Consider the following 19497-nt stretch of genomic DNA (forward strand, 5'->3'; position numbering starts at 1 on the left):
CATGCAACTGTGCACAGTTGGTTTTACCTGAGTTGAAGAAAGAATTAAAACTGGAACAGGTGCAGAAAACACCTGAGAACAATGATCTACTTGATGAGCAACATTAGAAATGCGTGGCTTGTTTAGTCTAGTTGAATGAAGTCTGGGAAAGCAGATAGGATGCACATCCAGTCTGAGCCAGGAAGATAAATCTCACAGATGTACTATTCAACTGAATATTAACTCTGGCAACAAAGACAAACAGGTAAAAAACCCATTATAAATACCAACTTGAAATTAAAAGGCTTCTACTAATCAAGAGTAAATTTCTAGCCTTTCATGGATGGTGGAGAGAGCAAAAATCTTTACTTTCAATATGCTCCATTTTGAGAAATTACACAGCATGGAAAGGGAGAGGACTGGGTGAGCTGGGACTGGTTCCTCCCAGCTTCCTGGTTCTATGCATCCTAACCATGAAGTACGTTCAGTGCCTGCTGTGTGGAAGCAGGATGTATACATAAGACTCCCTTAGCACTGTGCACATGTAAAATTCCAAGACCAAATAGAAGCAGGAAAAAAACCCTCTGCAGAAGTTTCACACAGTTCAGAACCTTCTGCCTAGACAAACTCACAATAATTTGTATACATATGCAGAAGAGAAGGACCCTCTATTATTCTCTGGCTATTATCTGTATGCAATTTTATATAATGAAGCTGTAAAAGCTGAATTTTAAAAAGAAATAAAGTGTTTGTGCTAGTGTTTCACAACAGTCATAAAAAAGTTCCCGTTAAATGTAATGGGTTTGGATCAGAGCAGAGTATTTTGTCTTGTCAATGACTAAAGAGATAGTAAATAGTGAGGTAAATAACCAGGTGGAAGAGATGATGCACTTCAAATCTTTCGCATGAATGACCTGATCTGTTCACAGCTAATGCATTGTGCTGCCTCTCCCCCACATGCTGTAATCAGCCTTTTGTCACATACCAGTGAAATCCATTATCCACAACTTCCTTATCAGCTTCCAAGGCTTTCCAGCTAATACATATTTGCATATTTAACAATTCATTTGACTGGCATCTATTCTCATTTACCAGTTATGTGAGAGAAAAAACAGTGCAGTGTGTAGAAATCCTGGGTTGGCTCTTTTTGTTTCTGTTTTTTAAAGAAATGACAGCTACTTTTAATAAACAGATTTATCTGAAATACTGCAGCAACTGGTAAAAACTTGAGAATTATCAACATCTTCCAAGACCGTATTTTAATTTAAGGATGGTGAATACAGACGAACATTTCAAAAAGTGCAATATTTCAATCAACATCTACTTTCACCCATGTCATTATTCAGTCATTTTATTTCTGTTTTTAATCCAATACTTGGACAGAATTTTCTCCATTGACTGCTCCTGAATTTCTCATACTTATGGCTTCACCACCACAACGCACCATAAAAATAATTGCTATAAAATCCCGAAACTTGAGAAGTTACCAGAGAAGAAAACATCACTGAATATTCCAGTAGCAAAGCAAGATGATGAGGCCTTAGGAAGATTGCGTCTTGACACAAATGTCATGGCAACCCCCCCCTTTGGTGAAACAGCAGACATGGGAGCAGTGTGTGACAGCTACATGGAGGTTTTTGCCAAACATATTTTTGAAAACGCACATGAATTTTGCATTGGCTTTTTAACATCCCGTGCTAACTGGTTTGCAGGCACACTTCTGAAGAATGTAAAAAGCATGAACATCTAGAACATGTACTTACCTGTAATATTTTTTTTGATGGCTTTCAGTAACAATTCATAGATTCACAAATCCTGACTTTTGTTACTTTGATAGATACCTGACTGTGTTTCCAGCAGCTGAAGAGATCACTTCTGTCAAGACGCCAAATCTCAATAGCAATGGCGACATTAAGATGACAGCAGAGCTGGGATACCATGCCATAAAACGCACAGCATCACATTTGGCCCCAACACGTGTATGAAAATCTGCACACTTCAACAGCAAATACAATCAATGAAATCATAAGACTTAGTAGAGTTGCAAGTCCATGCGCTCAACCATGTCTCAGGACAGAGATGGGAACCCTGCTCCAGAGCAACTGCAAAGAACTAGACCCATGCTCAGGAGAGAAGTGTCACTACATCCACCACAGTATCTATGTTCACTCTGATTCCAGGGCAAATTCAATAAACCCGGACCTTTGTGAGGCATTAGGGCTGCCCTCCATCTGGATGAATGAAAAACATGGAATCTCTGAATGAAAATAAATATCCCTTCATACATATTTCTTCTTTTCATGTCTAAAGTTACCACCTAAGGACGTGTGTGTGTGTGATGATTGCTGGAACTGCTGCAGAGTGCAGTGCTTCTAAAAATCTGTTTTTCAAATGAGACATTACGAGGTATTGACAGCTTGAGGTTAACAGGGAGATCATGGCAGTATTACCTCCACAGCATGATGACACCTCTCATTTAATTGTTTTTCAGTAATGTAAATGTGCCCAAATGCAGTATACTTATGTATTCAAATCACAAATGCTTGCAGGTAGATAGGAGTTAGTCTGTCTCAATCACACTTCAGTGCGTGGAGTTTCTTTCACCTGTATTCATGGTATTCATGTAGGCTTTAAGTCAGTAAGTCTAAGTGAAGAAATGCAGGGTTGAGAAGTGAAAGCTGGAGTGTCGGATTTAGGTGAGGTCCTCTTACCTCAACTTTCTGCTACTCTGGATAGTTTTTCACCTCCTAGAACAAACACCGTGCTCAGCTCTCAACATTTGCACAGACATGTCAGGACAGGTGGCTGGTTAAGCCACAGTCACTTCAAGGTTCCAAGGCACTGGGTAAGCTTTTTCTCTTTAGATTACATACAAAGGGGGAATGTAATTACCATCACAAAAGGAAAAGATAAAGCATAGAGAAGAAGTCACATACTAACTCAAGATAGACATTCCCATTCATATCCAGATGATGACATACCTCAAGAATTCCTTCATCAATTCACAAGCATCGTTTATTGATTTGGTTATTTCCAAAAGCAAAATTTCTCCTGGATTACCATTCTAGTTTTTCAGGGGGGTTTGTTTGTCTGTCCACCTGTCTCCAAAACATTTATTTCTGTGTTACCTCTGGTTTCAGCTAAAGATCTGAGCTGACAAGAGGAAGACAGCATCCTTCTCTGACTCCTAACCACCATTAATGAAACACTGCAGAATGTTGCAAAGAAATGTGAACAGTGTAAACCTACGTTTACTTGAAACTGATATATCTTACAGTAGTTGGTTTCAGCACTTCTCACCATATATACGAACCTTAATCAATTATATATAGTTTATGGAACATCGCCCATTTATAACATATTAATTGTTAGTAACAAGAGTTAACGTGAAGATGATGATATTGCAGATTAATGCATCTCCATATCGAGATTCAATAGCTTCTTATTAGTTGAAGTGTTAATCAGAGGTATCCATGGAGAAGGCCATGGTTCTTTAAAGTCTACCTAAGCATTCTCAAAAGGATACTGTCTGATAATTACATGCACAATCCTTAAGGTTGCATTAAATCAATCATAATCTCTTAGAAAAATCTCTTTCTAACAGAAGTTTCATAGCAGAAGTGCACCTTTCAGAAATATCGACGATCTTATGTTTAATGCCATTCATTTAAGGTAAATTATTTACATTTAATGCATTATTTTTGATAAGCCTCACATGTCCAAAGAGCACTGATACAGACCAACTTATATTTTCATTACCAGGCAATTAGGAACTGAAACGGCAGTACAGATCAATATATTCTCTGGTGCACGAGGCAAAGTTTAAACCATAACCACGAGCGCAGCTTAAGCTATACAAATAATAACAAGCTAATGGACAACAATTTATTTCATTTCTGGCAGTACTGAGCATATTTTAGGCACTACATATGGGGAGCCTTACAAATAGGACCACTAATTCAATTATAGCATTCAGATTATCATAGTATGACACTATGGAAGAATTAATGCCGAACAGCACCAAATTTATAAATTATAGCTCACTGAAGGCACTGAGTTCAGAGAAGCCTCGATGTTATTCATCAGAACACCAACTCAACTACTTCTGAGGTAAATGGGAGTTCTATTCTGAAATTTGAAAATTCCACTCTGTATTAACTAAGCACCAAACTTAGTTGTATGACTAAACTAATGAACAGTACAGAAAGATAAACAGAGTTACTAGTTGGTGTTTCTCACTGCACGCAAGATGCAGTACCACATGAAATGATCAAGCCACAGGCTAGAAGCATACAAACTGTGTGTGTGATGCCACTACGCATTGAGATCAGATGTACCAAGGAAATTCAAAGGAAAATTGGAGCAGTTCACAACAACTAAAGGGTTTGACAGTCCAAACCATAGGGTGCCAAGGTACAGGAAGAACATAACAGGGCACGCACATGTAGTTTGCTGTCCCCAGTACCTGCTGCTGGACGACTGAACAGTCATGGAGAAACTCATCTTGGCAAGGTGTGCACGCGGTATGATCTGAATGGCTGCTCTTCATGTGTCAGTTCCTCAAAGATATCAAGAAGTTTTAAGTGTTCACACACTCCAAAAAGAGTCCTTAAGTTTTGGGCTTCGTGACAAAAAGGCTACAGTTTTTGCAGCTCACCCATCCCCATACTAGTCTACTACTCTGATGAAAAAGTAGTTCATGTATTTATCTTCCTCAAAAAAAAAAACCAGCTCCAAGTCCCGTTACAAACAGCAGAACAATTAATGTGCATTTTACAAACTTCTTATACAGTCATCTCCAGGACTACTAGGAAGAATAGAAGCATATGCTTTGCCTTCTGGTTCTTGCACGCACTCAGAGTTTTACTACCTCTACTGAGAAGTAATAGCGACACCTGCAATTTATGGGACAGTGTTTTGTTATCTGTCCATAAAGTCACAGAAGGAAAGATTTTATCTTGCTTTAAAAGTCAGGCAGATCACTCATCAACATTTCAATTCCTACAAGAAAAATAGCCCAAGGTTTGGCTACACAGAGTACCATAACTCAGGGGTGACACCAGGGGGAAAACTGTCAGAGGGCTGAAGTTTAGAAAAAAAAAGCTGAAATTTCAGTCACTTAGAAACAAAGTCATAGGTTTCCAGGTTAGTGCTTGCCTGGCAATTACACATTCCATTCAGGAGGGGAGAGGAAAATAGAGAGGTAGTTGGTCTGAAATCAATTTACTTGGAGCAAGAACAACAAAACACCCATTTTTTTCTTGGAACAATTATATTTCTCAATGCAAAATAAGTATATGGTTGCAAGCATAGGAAGAAAACTCTGCTAGTGTATATTGATATACATGATACAGTCAAAGCAGTTCTCATATAAACATAGCTATGCCAGCTAAATGACAATTTGCTATAGTAAAATAAACTACTGTAAAATAGAAATCTTCCTGTGCAGCTTTACTGAGACAGCAGCTGATGTTGTTATAACCACTTGCACACTACTATTTATTCCAGTCCAGTAGTACACACTGCTATATATGCATACAGTACATCTGCAGCTTAAGCATCCCTACTAAAAACAATACGCTGTTTACAAACTGGTTCAGACTAAGTCCACGCTCACTCCTGTTTCCAGCATGCTGGATTACATATTGTATCATTAGTAAGATAAACTGAAAAGACAAATTATACTTCTGAAATCCTTAAGTGCTTCAGGCTGTTTCCCTGCTCTTCACAAAGCCAAAACTAGCACCAAAACAACAAGTTCTCCACAAGCACCAGGACTTACAGACATGGGAGTCACCAAAGAACCATTATCTGCCTGTTATTTGTTCTGTACTCACTAATATCCATTACCATTCTTTAGATAAAAGTTCGTCTTCACCCTTTTCTTCTGCCACACACTGTGAAGAACTAAGGCCTTGACTGAAGACAGCTAACAACTAAGGTGGTCTTTAACACGAATGAAGTGGCATCACCTTACTGATGTACAGAGGCTCCAGTAATCTACCTTTCTGGTTTTGACATCATTAACATTTACCACAAAAATGCCCATGAGCACAGTTGCCCAAGAGTACAGCTTTATCTCAACAGTTCTCTCTCCAATTGGCCTGCCATCCATTCTCTGTCATTACAAGGTTTTCCAGCTTCTGCATGTGAAAGCTCTCCAAGCGATTTCCTAACTGGATGAGCACCTTCTGCAGAAAGCCTTTGCTTTAGACTCAGCTTGACTAGTAATGTGTGATTTTTGTGATGCTGCAACAACAACAACAGGTTTAGTTCCTTCCAGAATGAAGTGCAGCAAGTGCTTGCATTCATTGTGACACACTTCTACAGTCCTAATGGAAGGCAGTTCACTTCAAATATCAACTAGAAAAATTTCCCATTCTTTAAGCACTGTTATATCACTCAAATTTCTATCTTAAGTATACAGATTACCCATTAAAACAACATCTTAAGATCAAAATACTTACAAAAAGCAGAAGCAGAAGTGGAGTTATGACAATGCCCTGGAAGAAAACAACATAGATTTGTTCATTAGTCAGGGAAGCAGAATACTCATTGTACTTTGATACAAGGAAATGCACAAATGTCATTCAGCAGCATGAAAATTAAGTGACAATAAGTTTAACTTCACTCTTCAGTGTACTTTTTTTTTTTTTTAGCAACCATACATCAACCATTTTGGGAACCATACTCAGTGCAAAGTTGTTATTTTTATTTTTAAACTCTAGTTTTGCCCATTTTGGACCTAAGCCCCACTAATCCAGAAAAACTGATAGATAAAAATACAACTATCTCCATAACTTTGTCTTTATAACAAATACAGTCCTCTACCAATAAAGTTACCTTTAAAACATATTAAAGCCCTCCCCTCACTGTGCTGTACCTTGATTCCAGTAAGCCACCCCTCCTAGGGATCGATTCCCATGCTACCCAATCGCAGGTCTTCATCTAAGCAAAAGCCACATATCAACCGTGATGAGTTAAGTGTCGTGACTGCGTAATGTAAACTGATATTCCCCAAGGAAATGAGCTGAGATCTCAAAACTCACTTCACTTGATTAGACTTCATGTCTCACTGGTAGAAGACAAGTCTTTCATCTAATTTAATCACACAGGACCACCTCAGCTTTCCACAGCCCCCTGGCAGATGCAAGCAAAAGGATTTTTTGTCTTCACTGACAAGGAACAAGTTTAAAGCTGATGATTGGACAAAACAGAGGGATTTAAGTTTCATGAGACCAATTCTTAAAATGAGTTGTTTGGGTTGGGAGTTAACATGACATGCTTCAGTTTCGTGGCTGCAAAAAGCAATTCCCCATCATCGTTCCATCTCACTTCAATATTTTATTATTGCTCAATAAAATTATTTTATCATTTAAAGCATGCTAATTCACAGAGCTTGCTCAGAACTTCTCTAAGACAAGAGTGTTCTTCATCCAAACATTTCTCAAGAATAATTCCTTCAGCTATTCACAAACTTCACAGTTTAAAGAACAGAAGTTCAAAACTTTGTGCCTCTACAGGGATGCTTATTTGCTGTTTTGTTGTTTGCTTTTTCTTGCTCCATGTTAAAAGTAATCAAACAAAGAGGCAGTTTTTCATTTGTAACACCCCCTACTTAAATATTTTGGAAGCTAACAAAGAAAAACCTTATGCAATTGTTGTTCTATTTGTTTTCTGGGTCCATGTCAAGACGCTGCTCCAACAAAACACAGAAAATAAACACTGCAAGGATAGAGCAGGCAACAGATAAGCTGTGCAATTTGAAAGCACAGCAGAATTTTAGCGTATATTTTGAAATAAATACTATATGCCATATCTGGCTGCCCCACAGCCCAGCTATCCATAATCATTTATCTTTTTTGCAAATGTCACAGCTGAGATAGATCACAAAAGACAAGATAGATCAAGAAAGACAAGAAGCAGTAAGAATTGCTTTAGGGAATCACTGCTTACAGGGAGACCTACACTAACATACAGATATAGTTATAAATAAATATAGGCGTTCAAGTACATCAGCTGTAAAGGAGGAAAAAAATGTTGAGAAAGGGGTGGAGGCGGTAAGAGCTGAATTTGTGAACAGCAGCATCTGCAGTGCTTAGATGGAAGAAATGACAGCAAAATCTGTATTAAGTGGATGCGGCAGTCACTTCATAGAACGAGCAGTTATTATGAAAAACTGCTCAGAATACCAGAGCCAGACCTCCCTCTTCTTCCCTTTTTCCCATGGGCAATTACATTGCACAGCTCAAGAAGTACGAAGTGCCCGAGTAGTCCCTAAGCACCCTGAAATTTTGGGATAGCAGAACACCATTACAACAGGTTTCCAAGTTCAGACCCTTCCAGGCATGAGAAAAGAGAAGCAAAAAATCATAGAACATAGAATCACCAAGGTTGGAAAAGACTTTCAAGATCATCTAGTCCAACGGCCCACCTATCACCAATATTTACCACTAAACCATGTCCCTCATTACAACATCTAAATGTTTTTTGAACACCTTCAAGGACAGTGACTCCACCACCTCCCCGGGCAGCCCATTCCAGCACCTGACCACTCTTTGAGAGAAAAAGTTCTTAACATCCAACCTGAATCTCCCCTGCTGCAATTTCAAGCCATCCCCTTCATGCCTCATGCCTCAGTGCATTTTAGAAAAATGCAGAGGTAAAAACAAAACAAGAGCAAAAAGAACCCTCCACTTCATTTAACTGATGGACAAAAACAGTATCCTTCCTCCTTTAGATGGGATCTGTGACTTGGTATATATTTGCTTTGGGAAGTTAGAGATATTAACATAATGGACAACAGCTCCTGCAAGTTCAAAGTTGGAAATGTCATGAACAAAACATTACCTCTGTGATAGTAATGCTTCCTCATAAATCTGTAAGTGGAGAGGAAGAGAATCCCTACACATATTATAGATTCCTGACTGTGCTTGTTGAGAATCGAGCCCTCAAAAGGTCAGTTCTTGCAATTCTTCACCAAGTTTTTCTATTAAACCTGGAGATCTGAATAAGCAGATTTGTTGTCTCATCACAGAAAGGATTTACAAGGTTGAACTTGTCCATTTGCAACACATAGGCAATTCTCTGGGAAGATAAACAATTGCGTGGGAGAAGAGACACGCTCTTACTTAAAAAAAAGATGCTGTTGTTGAATCAAATTAATTTGATGTTAATGTTTTATTTTGATATGGAGTGCTAGTTGGAAAAAACAAGGACTACATTAACACCAAGGATGCTTTCCAGTCAGTGACTGTGATGGCTTCTGGGTGCAAGCAAGGCAAGACTTTTTAGGGGAGTGAGGGCTACCAGACTGCCCAAGGAAATAAAGAGAACAGACAAACTTTGTGTACATAGAGCTCATGGATGTGGGCTACGAAAACATTTGATGTGCTTTTATGGGCAAAAGCCAACCTCTTCAGGTTTCTATTCCAGATTTGAAGAAGGGTTTACACTACTAAGGCATATCTAACAGAAGGTATTACCTTACCCTGCACACAATGCCTCACTTCAACTCACTGCCTTTCCATCAGAAGTGTGCTCTTCTACACACACTTAAGCATGATGCAGTTCAGCCTCACACCTACTGTAGAACATACAGAGTACATTTAACTTAAAGCCAACCAATAGAAGTTAATGACAACTACTTTCATTTCTAAGACAAAAACAAAGAGTAATTCCCTCTGAAGGAAAGGAGGATCATGGTTACCTGATCCCGTTCTGCTCGTGTGAGCAAACAAGGACAATGTGTTGTGGCACATGCTGCACTTACCTCTGAAGGCAAAAAAAAAAAAAAGGAAAAGAGAAAAAGGAAACTAAAACGGAAGAAATAAATCTATATAAACCTACAGCTTTAAAATATTGACTGTTAACACCATCAGAGAGAAAAAGTATCTCCTTCCCCTGATTTGCTTTCCAGGCAAGTGCTGTCAGATAGTGTATAGAGATAAACAGATTGGAGATTAGCACTTCTAGCAGAAGCTGAGTATCTGCCCTTCAGAATGAAAGGTCATTACACAGTTTTAGCATCTTCAAAGTTCGGGTGGAGTGTTAAGCTTTCTGACTGCTGCCCACAATGGAGTTGAAGTTGTAAAGTGACTGCCGTTTGCTATCAGCAGAAAACTTTCAAGAAATCCATTTACACCTCTGATGTGAAAGACTAACTGAATATATTTCAACGATTTCAGTGGAGAAGGAAAAAAAATCTCAACCTGACCCCAGACACTGATACAAAATAGGACTTGGAGTAGCCATAGTAGATACCTGTAAATACACTTCATAGCAAGTATCATGAAACACGTCTTGATGTCGAACTCTCTTAAGAGACTTTAAATACACATGTGCTGGTGTGCATGCATGTGCACATGCCCTTTAACAGGAAAGGGACCTGGAGATGCATTTAATCACTATTTACCCTGAATAGATAAAATAAGCTAAGAAGTTGCTTAGAGGTTTCATTCAGTACAGCACTGATGCAGAACAGATACTAAAAAGTCTTCTCTTCTCCCAGGGAACGTGTAGAATCGATATATGCAATTGGCTGCCAAATTGGAAAGCAAAAGGAAATAGCGTGATGGATTGGCACCTATGATGGCAAATCATTAGGAAAGAAATTATGCAAATAGTAAGAGCAAGGTGGGCACAGGTCCAAAGGGACACATGGCAGAAGACGAGTAAGGATTATTGTAATGAGGCATGAAATACACGTGAACTTTCCTTCCTCTCCTTTACTCACACACTTCCATGCAATTTTTCTTCATTCTCCCAGGTCAGCAGTGTGACACACACGTGGCAATTAGGAAGTCAGAAAACAAAAAAGCAACCTTTAACCAAAGTGGCCTCTGGCTTGTCTTAAGAAATACAACTAGAAAGCACAGAACTGTATATTTTCAGAAGTCCATTACCATATGCTAAAAGGTACCTCAGAGCAGGGCGCAAAAGGAGCAGAAGCGTAAGCAGCATTAAGTCATAAGCCGAATAAAGGTTAGTAATAACTGGCTGCACAGCACTTTGATTACTACAGATGAAGTAACGTGCAAAAGCTGGCTATGAACTCTGAAAATGTCTTCATTGAACAGGAATAAGTGACAACTGAAACAACCTATGCCTGTGTACAACAGTTTCCTGCTTGTTCCACACTCCTGTCCCGAGTCAGCGGCACTTTTTGGAAAAGATCAGGTCCCCACATACCCTACTGCCCAACGAAAGACAATCTTTGTAGCTTTTCTGTTCACAGAATGAGGAATGGGCTTTACCTTGAAACATTATTTACACTGCTTCCATTTCTTGTTGTGCCGTTTGCTCTCTCGGTTCTGAGCTTGGAAGTGGCACTCCAAGCCAATTCCACCTATCTGAACAAAGGAGTGCAGGCCTTCCCCTACCCTCACCACTCAATGAAGGCACAGCTCCACAATCCCACATTGCGACCCCAAGCCCATATAAGACACCGCTCATTGGACAGGATATTATATTACACGCCCTCTTCGCTCAACTGATTTAAAACATAGCTGATCTATTCTGCACTCATTGCAGTTTCAGACATCGTATAAACATTGACTCCTACTGCTGAAACAGGGCTTTCATATACCTGGATAAACAGCCAGAAGTTTCAGGAAAAAGTTACCTTTACCCCTTCTTCCACACACTCCCACTGATATGGAATGACACAGAGCCTCTAGACATACACCACAGAAAAGGTTAAAAACCTTCCTGCTAAATAAACTTCTTCAGTTGCAAATCAGAAGAGCAAAAACCAACAACAACTAGAAGTCAGGTTGGGATGGCCTGGACAAGCCCTTGTGAAACCACCATTTTGTGCTGAATGGAGTTGTAACAGAAACATGTTGCACAGGCAACTGTGTATTTTGCACACCGATTTTTGAGTATAAAACCATTTTAATAGGATTTCAAGCCTGTAACTGGAATAATTTGGAAAACATTTCAGCATATGATATGAACCAAGTGACTGCAAGAGCCTGTGTGAGATAGTCTTTTTCTGGATTTGTTGAAGAGCTTTTAATATTTGTCTAAGTGTGGCCATAAAAACTATGCTGCTCGTTTGTTTCTACTTAAAGACAATATTGAAGATGACAAATTTTTGTTGAATTAGACACTGAACTAGGTCTCTTAATTTCCACGCTAACACATATGTTCCCCCTCTTTCAAACTAAATGTCCACATAAATGACATATATTAGTTTTTATCTCTTGCCACTTCAGAGATGGAGTTAGAACTACACTATCCGTTGTGCTTATCATTTCAGTCATTGCCCTCCAATGCAACTCCAATGCTCTTGTGCTTATCCCCCCACAGGCATCACAGAGCCTTCTGATGCCAAATAATCAGTTGTCTTCCATTTTCCAATTTTATTATTCTCAAAGTTAAGTTGCAGAAGGCAGCCTTTTAAAAGTTCCCTACTGCACATCCCTTCTTTGTCAGCTACTCCAAGGGTGTTATTGGATCTGAGAAGGCTTATAAAATTGCAGGACTTCACAGTGAAATTTTTAATTTAGCTCCTTATTGTGCTGTTTTATATCAAATGATTGATCTGAATGCGGGGTGGGAAGAACAAAGGCTTTATGAATTGATGGTTTTTAGGACGCAGATACACCCATCCCCCTCACAATAAACAATATGAAAATAAAGAAGTATATTGAAAAAAGCATGAAGCATAAAAGAACCATAAAGTCGAATTCACACATTTGGTTAATTTCACACGCTACAGCACTAAGGCAGTGAATTGTAAGTCAGAATTAAAAATACAGTTTTGCACAACCCTAATCCAAGTATAATTATAAATATGTACCACAACAATAGCTGCAACTCATTCAATTAGGCAAATAAAGGATTTTAATAACAAAACCGTAATGTTACAAATGCTGTGTCAAATGGCTTTTCCTTTATCGAGGGGACAAAATAAACCACATTTTGTAACACCTATGAGATTACGCAGAGTGCTTTGTGAATTGTTTCAAATGTTGCACCATCGTTGTTCTGTTGCGACAACTCAGCGTCCTCCACTGCAGGAAGGGAAGCTTGGAGAAAGTGACAGTATTGAAAAGCACACCAGCAACAGACAAGTGTAGAACACAAAAGCGTTCTCGCAATTAATGAGTAATTACTAATTGCAAATGTTCCCTTTACACACATTTTATGCAACTATGGAATCAAAATGGAATCAAAGGGCATTAAAAGCAGCCAGAACTCAGTACTTACAGAGCAATAAAACCTGGAAACAAACAGTGCTTTCAAATATTAGCACTACATCACTACAGCTGTTACAAATTAAGTTTAATAAAGAAAACCAAAAGAAGAAGTTTTTTTTCCTCCAATAAGTTTGAAAGGTTGGGTTCCAATACAGGGTTGAGAGTTAAGAAAAGAGTATGAGGAGTATTTCACAAAGGTAAAACTTCATATAGTTATAGTTTGCCTCGCTTCCCAGCAGAGGGCATCTTCAACACATGAGAAATTTTCTTCTTAGCCAGCAGTAATTCAGTAAAGACCCTGAAGTTTGAAGTAAATATAAAAACTTCCTTGGGCTTTGAATGTGCTACTGGAACAGCATCCAGAATGATGCACAAAATACAAAAGAATCTGAATCCGAGTTGGAAATGAGTGCTTCCATAAAATACCATGAAATCTCACAGCCTACACTAGGAACAGCAATACTGTAACAGTAACAGAATAGAAACCAGTTAGACAGGAGTTGCCTGGCAAGCAGCATCTGTGATAAGCAGAGGTTGCTGCTAGCTAGGAAAACTGCTCCTGGCTGCACTCGCCTTCAGCTGCAGTATTCCCCCTGCTACTGCATGGGACCAAGGGAGGTCATGGAGGGCCTTTGCACACCTCTCTGGAAGAGAAGAGAGCCAGTTGTCTGCTCAAACATCTAGCACCTTCCCTCAAGCTCCCTGTCGGCTTTCTCCTGCACAAGGCATCAAGACAGGTGTCCCAGTCGCATCTTCACTACATTCAGCAACACTGCCAAGCCTGGAGCTCCAGCTGCTTCCCATTTCCTCTTCATCCACTCTAGCTGATCATCAATCTTGGCTTCAACGCTTTCTTCCTTTCCTTCACATCCCACCCCACCAAGAATCTTTTACATTTCCTCACACACACAATACTTTTCCCTAATTTCATCTCAGTAGCTGCTTTCTGTTCCTATTCACATTTATTTCTTATGCAGTGTCCGCAATGAAGACCACTATTCCTGTATGTTAGCATAGGAACTGAATTCATGTTTCCACAAAGCGGGCCTTCCCTAGAGGAGTCATAAGAGGGACTCCTCTCAGCCAGCCACACCTGTGCATTTCCCAATCTACCTCCTTTCCTTTGCAAAAATCATTTTGACACCATTCTGTTCTCTCTCCTACGCAAGAAGGTTCCCAGCTCACCTAGTGCAGTCTCCGTGGGACTGAGGAGGAAAGCAACACAGCTTGGAGGATTAGAGTGTCTGGATGTTTAAAGCATGCAAAATAAAGACAGAAGAAACTTAACATTTCTTTTGCATTAATGCAATGTATGCTAGTGCCGTGTTAAGAACATGTTACATTTTCTCCTTTGCTTTGTGCATAGAAAATAGAAATGCACTAACATACATGTTTGGTTAAAAGTTATTTTTCCATTCAATATTAAGGTATGCTTTCTGGAAGTAGATTACAGACAACCCAGATTTCTCCTTCATTTGGATCCATTTAGATTAAGCATCAGATCTTAATTTTAGTTAATAAGACAATATTAATAGCAAAACATGCCGGACTCAGCATCCAACCAGCTGCCACCAAAGCACTTCAACAGGAAAGGACGGCACGCTAGATGGTGCTGTGGGACCTTCCAGAGAAAAGAACTTCCCTCTAAAACACAAGTTATACTATCAAATTAGCCATCTAATCGATTCCATGTTTTGAAACACATCGAGGAGTATTAAGTTACGACCACAAGAAAGCAGATCTACAGAAAGTAACAGAACGTGCTAGATAAGCATTGCCCTGATTGATACTACTTTTTGGAATAGGTAAGTGCCCCTTTTCCACTAAAATGGTTTTGCACCTGTCCTCAAAACAAGAGAAAGCAGGTTTTTGTATGTTCTACACCAGGAGCAGTTACAGAAACCTGTAAGATAAGCTGTGACAAGAGTTGACAAATACCACAGGAAGAAGCACTCAAAACTGATTCTATTTCTTTCCTCCTATAGCCTCTCTTGTAACTGAAAACTATTTAAATAGCACGGTGCCTGCACAAACACACCATGGATATTTGCACTGGAGCACACTTTATGATAGTTGACATACATACTTTGTTTAAATAAACTCCTATCTCCCTCATTTTTCTTAAAGCCAAGAACCTCAAACAGTGCAAGTATAAAACACTGTACAACTCCTCCATGGCATACGGAAGGAAAACTGGATATAACGAACAGGAATATCACGCCAATAAAAACCCATAAGCATTCACTCGCTGATCAGTAGTAAAACACCTGTAACCGGCATTACAAAGGTCTCTTAGGGACTTCAAATTCAGAAATACCACATAAGAATCTACAGATAAAGAGCTGGATTAATACTCACTCACCCACACAGTGGGTTTGTTCTGTGGCAGCAAAGCAGCAAGATACCACCCCCCCCCTACAAGCCAACAGTACAGTTTGTCTGGAAATACAGATAAATGAGACAGCTCATGTGTGCATTGTCAGGAAAATTTCTCATCAGCAAAGGCACTAACTACATACTAAGATGAGAAATGCCATCCAAATTCCTTTGGGATAGATGTGCATGGGACCCTTCAGGATCATTCCCAAGTCTGCTGGAAAGTTAAGCTAATAATAATTAGTGCATGACCGAGCTCACTCACGTATTTTTTCTTTTCTTTAGTAACCCGAATTGTTTTATTAAAACATACAAAGCACAATCTCTCTTCCCTTACTATTCCTGGATACGACTTCCTTTCAGAACAGAGCATTTCAGAAGCACTAAGCCAAAGCCAAGAAAAATACGCACACGTATACACAAACACAGAAGACCCAGCCCCCAATATGGTAATCTATATCGCTCGTGTTCTTGTGCTGCCTGCCTGGCCCCAAGTCATCAATAATGAATAGAAATGTACAGCTACAGCAGTAGCCTGTGTCATGGGCTTGTCAAGGATTTTTGAAAAGGAACAAAAACACAGGTTTGCCATTTGATTGCATCTTCTTTTGCAAACACAGGACAGAGAAAAAGGGGTATTTTCAAAAGGGGAGATATGATTAACCCTTTTCATAATAATTGATGGTTTCTTCCACCATACAGAATTGAAAACGATTTCCTTGCAATGCAACCGGTATTCTCCTAGGCCTGTGAATTCAACAATAATGTTGATTTTGAGCACAAGGAGGAGAGGTTCTTTCTATTTTAAGGTAATGAATACAGACAGAAGAGGAGTCAAAAAGCATGGTTTACATAGAGGGAGGAAAAAATGACTTTGTTTTCCGAGAACCCAGCAAGTTCAGCCTCAGATAAAATCCTTATTGAAGAAAGTTAATACACAAACACATATCCACAGAGTCAATGAAAACAACAGCCTTACAAAAGACGTGCAAATCTTAATGAATTAGTAAGATGATATTCAAAAAGGATATGGTTGCTTTATCTATTATTTCTTCTATGTTCCCACATAAATTTCAACAGTCAGTGTGAGCGTAGTCTTGCAGAAGCGATACAGACACTGTATGACCACTGCTCTGGGCTGGGTGCGTGGCACACTATGAATGTCTTCAGGACATGCACAAAGTAAACCCAGCTGCAACCCCAAATCTTCTTTGCTTTCCACATCTGAAAGAATTCCAAAATAAGTCTGGCACTGTATTTTCCAAACATTGACTTCCACAGTAATTTCTGTAGCAGGTGAGTCGTTATTCAGTCTCCACTTTGGAAGATGTGACCGAGGATGCTTCTTCTCAGAAAGCCTGGAACTAAATCATTTGCCTAAGAAATGAAAGCAGATAAGCATGTGCTTTCACATGCAAACCAAAAGCAAGGCATCTCAGTTCAAATAATGCTGTCACGCCACCTTTTGCAGAAGCAAACAGCAAACAAAAACACGACTTAAAAACAAGCAAAGATTCACAAAGCAGCGCTCAGTAACGCACCGCTCCATGAACTGACCCCACGTTACGTTGTGACAACTGTCTTTAACACATAGAATGGGCTATTACAGTATTCAGCAGAACTGTGCATAAATTGCTGAACATTCAAGGGTTGGATATGTTATTGACGACTGAGTACGAAAAAAGGAACATAAAGTACCTTTTTTGGCAGATAATAAAATAACTGCCTCGAACATCACAAATCACTGCAGCACACTAAGGATAAAAAGCCCCAAACCGCAGAGAAGTGCTCGCTCAGGTTAACTGGGTGCAAGCAAAGACTATTTCGTTTCAAAAGAGATTTTATTCTGTTTCAAGAGTCACCAAGTTATTTCATAGCAGCTGTTTCTCTGTTTTAACTCCAAACATGCCTCAGCATGACTGGACAGGTTAGTGCCCATTTCACCAATTCCATACAAGCTGTAAAAGATGTTTCTTTTCTCCCGGTGACAGCTTTCTATGATTCCATACATGCCCAGCCCCTCTCACCCATGGCTCAAACACAGAGCTGAGAGCATGAAGCTCCTCTATTTCCTTGCATCTTTCGTGCATTGTTTTGGACATCCTCACAGAGGTGACCATCTGTACAACCTGCATTTTTAAGCGCTCGATATGCACGCTGGCAACAAGAAAATGGAGCTTTTGGCTCATCTGCAGTAGGGTGGGTCAAAACTTACACTCTTGTTATCAGTGCCACACTGATAGCTCACAATTTTTTTTTTTAACCGATTGCTTCAAAGATGTCCATTTTTTTAAAAAGCCATTCACCAGATACGGATCTCACAGTCAAGACAAAAAACAAAGGATTTGTTCAGTTACACACTACCTCAGAAGTCACAGATGACCTGTTTGGATGAGGCGTTGTTTCCAGCAGCCTGCCCCTCAAGCCAACACTCTAAATTTCTCATCTCACTTCCTTAAGAAGTGACACTGCTTTGAAGCACGCAGGAAACAGTGGAACGCGTGGCTCCATCACTTTCAAAGAGCTCTGTCTACAGTGACCTTGCCCTGACAGGGCCCGAGAAAATTCATCTCCCCGGGTCCACATTGGTGGGCTGCAGTGCCATCTCCCTTGCAAGCAGAGAGGAGCACTGCACAGGCAGGCTCCAGGCTGCCCAGTGCCCACATCACACTAGTCCAGAGTGAGATACCAGTGTGAGGCTGAGCAAGGCAACAAGAGGCCCACACATGTGCAGTAAGGGTTTCGTGGGTGTCCTCCACCAAAGGAGGCACGTAACTGTTCACCTGGGAATAGTGACCTCTGCACATGCTGGGCTTACAGGAGCAGCTAAGATGTAGAAAACTAAGAACTCTGGCAGAGGCAGCCCAAAGAACTAACTGGAAAACAGAAAAAAATAAAAGGGGAAGAGGGTGGAGAAGGGGGGCTGAGGGGCCAACAAAAACTTGGCTCTGTACTTCCATTTCCTCTGTGGCTCCACTGCTGAAATTTGCCGTTAGAAGGAGCCTGCTTTTCCTGTCTGATTCAAACACCGGTTTTGCATTTAAATCATCTGCCCTGAAATGAAGAAGATCTTTGATTCTGTACCATAACAGTATTTCCAGAGGGAGAAAATTGTTTCTGAAAACACAATAGTCCTCGTCTAGTAGAGACTGCACAGACAGGGAGTGGAGATGGCATAGGAGAGCAGAACCAAAGAAAGACAAAGTATTTCCTTCCCAGCCCCTACAAAAAAGGCTTTTTGATTTGTGCTCCCAAGGACTCAAATGGCAAAAGAGTATTAACTTGGAAGGTGTTTACTGTGTTAGAAGAGGTAAAATGAGGGAACAATGGACAGAGGTTGTCCAAGACCGCTACCTTCCCCTTCTAAGGGCAGGAGTCCTCAGCCTACACTGTAGCTCTACACTCTCCGCCCCAGGCTTTGCTCAGACTCCTCCCAAAGCATGACCACAAGGCTGGAAGTTCACAGTATGGGGTTAGATCATCTGTGGGCTTCAACTCCTCAAGACCCAAGTCCTCTGTAGCCAGGATAACTCTCCTTCTGCAAGTAGAATGCATTCCTTATAAGAGCGAAATCCCTCATAACATGCCACACACATTCAGAGAGCCTCATTAGCTGAAAGGACAACACGTCCTTAAGGCTTTTAATTTTTTTACTAAGGATTTCCAGGCTTTTCTAAGCAACCACAGATTTGCTTTCGCCTATTCTTGTGATTAATACCTTTCATGAAGCGTCTCATCTCGCGAGTGGCAGACAGTACTCTTTAAAGAGCTCATGGAATGAGTAATTCCCCACCATCTCCACCCCAAATAAGTGAGTTTGAATATGTGAACTGGTGAGAGAGTTGCGACTCTTAACGCATCCTAAGATTAATAACTGACCTGATTTTCAAAGTAGTTTTTGGGTGTCTCAATTGGTCAAACAGAAATCAAGATATGC

General features: G+C 40.0%; 1 protein-coding gene across 5 annotated transcripts in view; it reads right to left on the reverse strand.

Annotated features, from left to right (window-relative positions):
• Positions 1–19497, reverse strand: part of SLC10A7 (solute carrier family 10 member 7) — a 151577-nt gene that overhangs the window by 45052 nt on the left and 87028 nt on the right. For 4 of the 5 annotated variants that reach the window (XM_015276181.4, XM_015276179.4, XM_015276180.4 and 1 more), the window contains one exon: positions 6447–6482. The exons of the other annotated variant lie outside the window; for it this stretch is intronic. In XM_015276181.4, coding sequence (XP_015131667.1) covers positions 6447–6482 — 36 coding nt within the window. The remainder of the gene's footprint in view (positions 1–6446; positions 6483–19497) is intronic. 5 annotated transcript variants of the gene reach the window in all.

This window comes from Gallus gallus, chromosome 4 (genome assembly GCF_016699485.2).
Source record: "Gallus gallus isolate bGalGal1 chromosome 4, bGalGal1.mat.broiler.GRCg7b, whole genome shotgun sequence".
Lineage (NCBI taxonomy): Eukaryota > Metazoa > Chordata > Aves > Galliformes > Phasianidae > Gallus > Gallus gallus.